This window comes from Apis dorsata, unplaced genomic scaffold, assembly GCF_000469605.1.
Source record: "Apis dorsata unplaced genomic scaffold, Apis dorsata 1.3 scaffold_631, whole genome shotgun sequence".
Lineage (NCBI taxonomy): Eukaryota > Metazoa > Arthropoda > Insecta > Hymenoptera > Apidae > Apis > Apis dorsata.
The window spans coordinates 101,119-110,157 of NW_006263826.1; the positions used below are offsets into that span (position 1 = coordinate 101,119).

The 9,039-nt window shown below is 36.7% G+C and overlaps 1 protein-coding gene and 1 long non-coding RNA gene across 6 annotated transcripts in view; both read left to right on the plus strand.

The window, feature by feature from the left end:
• The window catches only part of LOC102678042 (TOX high mobility group box family member 3-like), a 17,991-nt gene extending 11,241 nt beyond the window's left edge, over positions 1-6,750 (plus strand). For all 5 annotated transcript variants that reach the window (XM_006621336.2, XM_006621338.2, XM_006621337.2 and 2 more), the window contains 9 exons: positions 554-643; positions 1,698-1,868; positions 1,954-2,072; positions 2,319-2,652; positions 2,745-2,857; positions 3,596-3,731; positions 3,874-4,254; positions 4,463-4,543; positions 4,792-6,750. In XM_006621336.2, the coding sequence (XP_006621399.1) occupies positions 554-643; positions 1,698-1,868; positions 1,954-2,072; positions 2,319-2,652; positions 2,745-2,857; positions 3,596-3,731; positions 3,874-4,254; positions 4,463-4,543; positions 4,792-5,148 (1,782 nt within the window). In that variant the 3' untranslated portion in view covers positions 5,149-6,750. The remainder of the gene's footprint in view (positions 1-553; positions 644-1,697; positions 1,869-1,953; positions 2,073-2,318; positions 2,653-2,744; positions 2,858-3,595; positions 3,732-3,873; positions 4,255-4,462; positions 4,544-4,791) is intronic.
• Positions 6,751-8,790: 2,040 nt separating this feature from the next.
• Positions 8,791-9,039, plus strand: part of LOC116186346 — a 2,293-nt gene continuing 2,044 nt past the window's right edge. Inside the window, exon 1 of the long non-coding RNA XR_004151325.1 lies at positions 8,791-9,039. This exon is cut by the window's right edge and continues 253 nt beyond it. This is a non-coding gene — a long non-coding RNA (uncharacterized LOC116186346).

A 9,039-nucleotide genomic window follows, 5' to 3' on the forward strand; every position in this document is an offset into this window, starting at 1 on the left:
ATCGAAATAATAATGAATAAGAATAATTGGAAAAAAAAAATAGCAAAACATTGGAATTTGCGTAATAAGAGGGAAAAAACGTTGCTTTTAAAATTCGATACGTGTAATGGAAATACGATCCGATTGATCCTATCACGAGCACCTAAAGACGAGATTAAGCGATTCTCGTTCGAGAACGCGGAAGCGCGGATTTCTCGTGTTCTTACCATGCAAAACATCGAACGAATAGAATCGACGAACTCACGCTTGTCGAGGCCATTGACCGTAAAAAGGGTGGAAGGAAGGAAGGAAGGAAGGAAGGAAGGAAGGACGCGCTTGTCCCGTCCCGCGGAAAGGATACAACCGAGACGCGGGATCGACAAATTGCGCGACAATATTTTTAGGAAGGAAAGGATGATGATGGAGAGAAGGGAAAAAATGGGTGGCGAAATTTGCGAAACGGCGCAAATGTACGTTTCTCATACGAATATTCAATGGAAAAATATACGCTCGCACACGCACACACATACACACACACACATATATATATATTTCTTTTTTTAATTTGTTTCAGAGAAACGAGAGTTTGGATTTTTCGTTGAACGTTCCGCAGCATCATCATTCGACGCAGTATCATCAGAATAGCTACGCCATGGCCGATCAAGTAAGTTCTCGAATACACACATATATATATATATATTTGCGAAAATGGTTAATTCGTAGGAAGGAAGAAGGTTGGTTATCGGTGGATATGGGAAGGCAGGGGCGGAGACGGTCGGGTACGGGACACGGGGACCGGGCACACCGGGCACACCGGGCGAAAGCGCGAGCGTGAACGGGTTGGCTGATGCGGGCGNATAGACGCGCGTAGTCGATTCGGAGATGGAAAGGGAGCAGAGGTGGAGGAGAAGGAGGTGCGCGAGAGGAGGAGTAGGAGGTGTAGGAGTAGTTGAAATAGGACGAGTACGCGTACACGCGAGCATCGACGGGACGGTTATGGGACGTTACGGGACGGAGCGCGGTGAAAAGGGAGAGGGAGAGAGAGAGAGAGAGGCGAGAGTGAAACGATAGAGTAAGAGAAACATCGCGAGGTAAGGGGTAACGCGCGATGGGCACAGTAAGGGTAGAGGGGCAGAGGTATACTCGATCAATAGGCAAGTACGTTCCTTCAAAGGAAAATTCCTGATGCTATTAAATCCAATTTAAAAACTTTTATTCCCCATGGCCCGACACGCTCTACACGGCAAATGTATTTTCCTTCCTTCGTGTTCCCTGCCTCGAAACGTTGATAAATCGCTAAAAGGATTTCAAACGATTCGCCGTGATGATCTCTCTCTCTCTTTCTCTCTTTTATGTGAAACGTATATATCGATCGAAAAAACGATCGAAAGCGTGAATGATCGAATTTGACAAAATTAATCCAGAATTTGAGCGAAGATCGAATTATCCAAATACCGAACGAATGTTGGCTCGCATTTAAAAAAAAAAAAAAAAAAGATTCTTTTGATTCGAACGAATGGAAATCGATCGATGATCGTTTATTCTAAACGAGCTTTTGCTTTCTATGTTCTATGTTTTTGCTCATCTACATATTGCATCAAGTCGACGTGTTTCCATTCTTGTCCCGCGGTCTTCTTTCAAAACCATTTGGGACCGTTCTCTTCAAAGAGAATTTGTAACACGAGATTCCAACCCAAACACATTTCTTTTCTTCGCAGACGTTTCACACCCCTAGTTTTGGTGACGAGGATTTCGATATACCGGCCATCCATTCCCATTCTCACCAACAACATCAACAACAGCAACAACAGCCTCAACAGCAACAACAGCATCAAACGCAACAACAAACTCAGCCTCAACATGATCCGATGCACGGTTACCAAACACAGGTAAATTTGCCGCGAGACGGCGACAACGACGATAGCTTGAAAGAGGAGACGGAAACGATTATCTTCGTTCAAATGCTTTTCTCAGATGATGCAAACCGGTAACGTTCAACAATCTTCGGACGGATTGAATTTAGATCCTGGTGGATATCAACAATCCCTTTACTTGCAACAGGATCACTCGATGCAACAACCGATCAGCGTAAGGTAAGATTTTTAACGTTGTAAATTGGTTCTTGTCTTGGCTCGGTTAACGAATCTCATATCGATTATATCTTACCGATCGGTAAAAATGGATGGCGTTTGTGGCGGATTTGGTGGTAATTGTCGATTAATAACCCACCATGGAGTTTGATTCCGTTATGAAATCGATCGTTTGATTCTCGATACGAGATCATTTTAGGCAGGTTTCTGTTCGTTTTTCATCTTCTTTTTCGATGTTATTTTTCCCAGCTCGACGTATAATACGTCGCAGGGTTCGTACGTGAGTATGAGCTCACCACGGCAACAACATGGAAACCAGCAAATAATGTTGCTTCAACAGCAGCAGCAGCAGCAGCAGCAACAGCAACACCAGCAACAACAAGTTCAGTTGCAGCAGCATATACAGTACATGCACACTCAACAGCAACAGCAACAACAGCAACAACAATTGCAGCAGCAAATGCAGTATAGAAGTCCAACGGGTGGTAGTCCCTCCGCTATACAATCGAATACTGTACCCGAGCCGAATAACAATACCACTACTAGCGAGGATAGCGACGACAGTACGCCTCATTCCGGAATGGTGAGTTTGGTGAGCAATTGATCGAATCGGTCCCCGATCTAACCGAAATAAAGAACTAGTAAATCTTGCGCGATTCGTATTCGTTTGTACAGATTACCGGGATTAAGCGACCCTCGCCGGAGCCGACTGACGTTGGAGCAAAAAATCAAAGGAAACCAAAATCGCAGAAAAAGAAGAAAAAGAGGGATCCCAACGAACCGCAAAAGTGAGTGACGTTTTTATTTTTTTTTTTTTTTTTTTTTTCCCCTCTCCTTTTCTTTCCCGATTTATAATCGGGTTTAAACTCGTCTCCCGCTCTTTTCACGCGTTTATGCAGTGTCGGATTTGAAACTTAACTCGATCGAATCGAATTAAGAATAGTAAAACGAGAAACGAGTCGATAACAAATTTTACGCGTTAGACGAAACGTTTAAACACGGTTTCAAATCCTCGTTTTCCGTTAAATATTTGAACGCGTTAACAATCACTGTCGAATCGGCCAGCTTTTCCACGTTTCACTACCAAATTTCTCTCTCTCTCTCTCTCTCTCTCTCTCTCTCTCTCTCGCTCTCTCTCGCTCTCTCTCTCTCGCTCTCTCTCGCTCTCTCTCTCTCGCTCTCTCTCGCTCTCTCTCTCTCGCTCTCTCTCGCTCTCTCTCTCTCGCTCTCTCTCGCTCTCTCTCTCTCGCTCTCTCTCGCTCTCTCTCTCTCGCTCTCTCTCGCTCTCTCTCTCTCGCTCTCTCTCGCTCTCTCTCTCTCGCTCTCTCTCGCTCTCTCTCTCTCGCTCTCTCTCGCTCTCTCTCTCTCGCTCTCTCTCGCTCTCTCTCTCTCGCTCTCTCTCGCTCTCTCTCTCTCCTTCACACACACACACACACACACACACACACACACACACACACACACACACACACAAATCTTTTTCTACTCGTTTTTCTTTTCGTAACACATTATTATTTATATTGCAGACCTGTTTCGGCGTACGCTCTATTTTTTAGAGATACCCAAGCCGCGATAAAAGGGCAAAATCCGAATGCGAGCTTTGGCGAAGTTTCAAAGATCGTAGCTTCGATGTGGGATGCGTTGGATACGGAACACAAGAACGTGAGTGCATATTTTTGCAGGATATCATATTTCTTTCTCTTCTTTTTTAAAAAAAAATCGATCGTAATTGTATATTGTATAACGAATTGTATAACAATTGTATATGTATATTGTATAACGAAAATTGTGTAAATCCTTGTAGGTGTACAAAAAGAAAACGGAAGCCGCGAAAAAAGAATATCTGCAGGCTCTTGCGGCGTATAGGGCGTCTTTAGTTAGCAAGGGGGCAGCCGAAAACGACAATCAACAACATCAACAACAACCGCAACAACAGCCAACGCCGCAACAACAAGTTCAATACGCAGCATATGGTAATTATACCGGGAATGGAACACCCGGAAGTGTCTCGTATCAAGTTTACAGTCCACAACCGCAACCCTCTTCGCCTCAACAACAACATCCGCATTCTCATCCGCATCAACAACTTCAACATCATCAGCAAACGACGCAACAAATGCAAATAAAAAAATCTCCTCACCATTTAACGATGCCAGGAAATCCACAGCAACAACAAACGCAACAGGTAATGGTTCTTCATTTTTCTCTTTCTCTTTTTTTTTTTTTTTTCGTCTCTCTTTTTAACTATATGTGTATTTGTAAAAAAATATTTTTATTCTTTAAAGATCTGTCGAGATCTTTAAATGTGTCATTTTAGCATTGTAAGGAATGTAGCTGTAATTCATTTTCCTCTTTTTTTTCTATTTCTATTTATTTTATCCATTTTTTTCAAGACTTTGATGGCAACATCGATGGCACCAACGCATATTTCGCAACAGCAACAACAACAACACATGCAACAACAATACATGCAGGTTAGTCATATTGATTTGTCATTCTTTTCCCTCGCATCCTTTTTATCCTTTCTATTCAATCTAGTTTTTTTATTGCTCTTTCCAGTTTTCCTGTTCTTCTAGAATATGTGTGTCGTGTGAAAATTATTATAAAATGAAATGTAATAGTGATATTTCATGAATTACAATTATCCCTTTTCGATATCAAATCTATTATTAGTATTAAATTAAGAAGTAAAATAATTATGAGAATTTATATGTTTTCATAGATACCACAGCAACAAGTGCAACAAGTGCAACAACAGTCGCAACAAGTACAACACCACCAACAACAACAGCAACAATCGCAACAACAATTGATGCATACGAATCCGGCAAAGAGTGATACATTGTCGAGTTCTCCACCAGCAGTGAACTCTGTGAATCAAGCTGCGAGCATGGTTGGTCAAAGACCAACGTCGAACGCTTGTATACGCCATGGATGCCCGAATACCGCTGTTGCGAATAGCGAATGGGAAGACGAGTATTGCAGCAACGAATGCGTGGTTAGTCATTGCAGGGATGTCTTTACCACGTGGGTATCTTCGAATCAAAATCCGCAACAAAACTTTTCGACCGTTAAATAAGGATAGGTCGTGCTAGTTGAAAAATAGCAATCGTTTAAAATCTTTCCTACAATTTCTTACAATCGTGGAACACTAGTATACATTTACCTTATATATTTGAAACGTGATTTGATTCGCTATCTTTTGTACATATGTCGACCACACGAAGTTTTTTCGCTTTAAATCAAAAAAAAAAAAAAAAAAAAAATGAACGACTGAGAGCGCGAATCGCTACATGGATCTATAGGTTTCATTTGAAAGACTGCCTCCACGCGGCATACGATGCTCGTCGACACTCGGATATATATATATTGCCGTTTCACATTTTCACCGATTACTTTTCATGGACGAGCAACATAGCTGCGTAATCGCGAAAGAGTATTAGAATCGCCAAAGTAGCCGATAAAATCGGGCTGTAGTTCGAAGGAATTCATTTCGATGTGTTGTCGTGCGCGCGTTTGCCCATTGTCGTTTGCAGATCGTTCAATGCGCATACGCTATCGAATTAATAAGAGATTTAATAACGAAGCGCGGACCGAGTTGTATTCCTTCATTCAAATCTAGTTAGGAATCGTTTAACGATAGATAACAGTAAATTCGTAGAAATATATTCAAAAACTTTAGAATACGTCTATATAAAATTTATGGATACCCCGTCGTATCATCAGAATCAATGAGAGTAAATACGAATTTGGAAAGAAGTTTCCTCGATTAGTAAAAAGAAATAAAAAAAAAATATCGATTGCCAATTAAACATATTATAGTAACTTGTCTATATAATCGATGGGAATTAATGACAAACGAATCGAAAATTCCGTCGACTCCTGTAAGAAAGAAAGATTGCTGATGGCGTTAAAGATGATAGTGGAAGATGAAAGAAGAAAAAGGAAATACCACGGTAGCCATCAAAAATCTGTAACACAACTTATTTTTGTATAATTTTACAAAGGAATAAAAAGTTCGTGCAAATAATACGAAAAAAAAAAAAAAAAAAAAAAAAAAAAAAAAAAACAGAATGGTACGAACCGGATGAATTGTGGCCAATGTTTGCTAAAACTAATCTTTATGATCGATTCAATAATTTTGTTCGAATTCCCGTTCCAGTTTGCTCCTCATATTCAATTTTTAACAAGTGTACGATCGATGAAAACAATCAATGAAAAGGAAGCAAACGAATCAACGTAATTTATTTCGAAACAATAATAGGCTGTATTGACGCGAGTCTTTAACTGTTCAAGATCGTCGAACGAGAACGAAAGATTCTAAAAAGGAATAAAAAAGGAAGAGCTTAAAATCTTTGATATTTTATTAATGCTTGATTGCGAAAATGTATCTCTTCCTAAATTTTCTCATCTGTTCTCGACGATGATTTTGCTCGATCTCTGACTCCAGAAGTACATGGAATTAGTGAATGAATGTTTATATTACGAAAGATTGCGTAATACTTTCGTGACAGATAGGACACATGCGCGTACACGCATATGAATGCGTAATTTTGGTAAGTTTTTAAATAATTTTTTTTCTCCTTTCCTAAAACAATCCTTGTATATATATATAAAAAAAAAAAAAGGAATATTCCATAGATTTGTAAACTGTATGATGTAAACATAATCGATAGTGTAACATATTAATGATACACACACACACACACACACACACACACACACACATCCACACAACACACACCACAGATATATAGATATATATATATACGCATATATATATATGTTTGAGCGTGTGTGATATATATATACATATATATATATATATATATGATATATATATCATAGAAACGTATAAACAATATATAATATAAATGTAAAGATTAATCGGTAACGTCGTGCATATATGTATACATAACATACGTGCATATGCCTGTATACGTATACCTGATTCACGTCTGTATGTACGTATGTATAAATGTACATGCACATGTAATCAACAAAATGATAACTGTAGAGTTATCGTAATTGTATGTGAAACTACATCATTGCATATAGATGACTATGAATTGATTCAAAATTGTTTGAAAGATGATAAATTTTGCGAATCGATTCTTAATAGAGGACTGAATGAGGTTAGAATTTTTTCAGGGTTAGTCATAATCGCATAAATCTGTATACCGAAGAACAAAAACACAAAAAACAAAAGAAAAGATGAAAAGAGAAAAAAGAAAATAAATTTAGAAGATATCAACTAACGTATTAATTCTATTCTTCGTTCTCAACGTTTTTAATATAACAAGCAATACTGTTGGATGGATTGCGAGATTGTATGAGTAAGTATTTACTTACGTATATACTTACATGTATAAAAAGTTATGAGTTACGTGCCATTAAATATGCAGATGATATTGTCTTCATTAAAGATTCTCCTATTATCACGTACATGTACCATTTATATAAAAATATACGTGTACGAGATATTACTACAAACAAAAATATGAAATAAATCTAACATTAAATGTATTTTTTTTCCATACCTCGAAGGCACTAAAATCATTTATCATTTTAATATCATTCACAATATTATTCATTTCGACTCAAAATAAGATTGCAACATTAATTGAAATTTGGAACATTTGAATTGAAATTAAATTTCAATAATAAATAAAATTATAAATAAAAAATAGAACAAATGTTCTATTATATTTGAAAATTGGATATAGAATGGATATTATTAAGATTTTTAATTAATTAAAAGATAACGGGAAATATATGTTCTTTGTTACATAAATTTTGTAAACCAATTATAAACAAGGAGAGAAGATGATACAAGAAAGGCAGAGAAAGAGTAAAAATATTGAAATCAACGCCATCTTTAGAGTGTCGTAAATGAAACGGTAAAAGAAAATAGGTGAGAGAAAGATAGAAATAGAAAAAGAATTAACCACCAACACCATCTATCGAACATCAAAAATTATTTATTTATGTACATAAATGATACAACCTGTAACGAATAACACGAAGATATTGTCACCAAAAGTATTCTATCCTGTGAAGATGTAAGCACTCACGTTACGAAAATATTATGTCTTAATGGCGGATAACGTGATATAAATTTACCCCCGTATTAGAATCTTGCGCGTTAATACATATTTTTGATATTAGATAAATAGCGCTGATATATAATTTTTATTCTATTTTTGTCCTTCTCTCCATATTTTCTATGCTTTCTTTGAAAGTATAGAACGTTTCATTTGAGGCATTCTGAAGATGGCGTTGATTTCAATATTTTTACTCCATTTCTATTTTGTTCCATCAATTTCTCTCCTTGTTTTTGGCGCATGATCACAGATGAGATGTGAAAAGTCAATTTAATACATTTTTATTTATTTTTTTTTTTTTTTCTTTTAAAATTACAATATATTTAAATCTTTGATACATTTTCAACGTGTCTTTTATCTTTTTTTATGTGTTTGAGTGTCAAAAAATTAAATACGTCGGGAAATTAAATTAAGAGAATATAATTTAAAAGTAAGAATTTTTTCAAATACAAAGATATTTGTGTAATTTTAATTACCTGTATGTACTTATCCGTGAAATTACTCATTTTCCAAACTATTTTTATAAAATAGTGGATTTTCTTAAAATTTTTAAATCAAAAACACAAAAAGTGTAGATTATCTAATCGTAGCTTTTTCTATCAACTTAGATAATCATGAAGAAGGATAAACTGTTTCGCTATTACGAAAATAAATGACACGCATGTATTGTCGGTATGTATGCGTAACACAATGACTATAGTTTTTATTTAAAATTACTTTACGAGGTACATTTATATATACATAAAAAATGTATGACTAATACATTTAAGCTTACGCAATATGGACATATTCGGACACGTGCAATAATGTATTTGTAACACTTTTTTTCATTTTCATTCTTATATTCCTCGATTTTAATTTTTTTT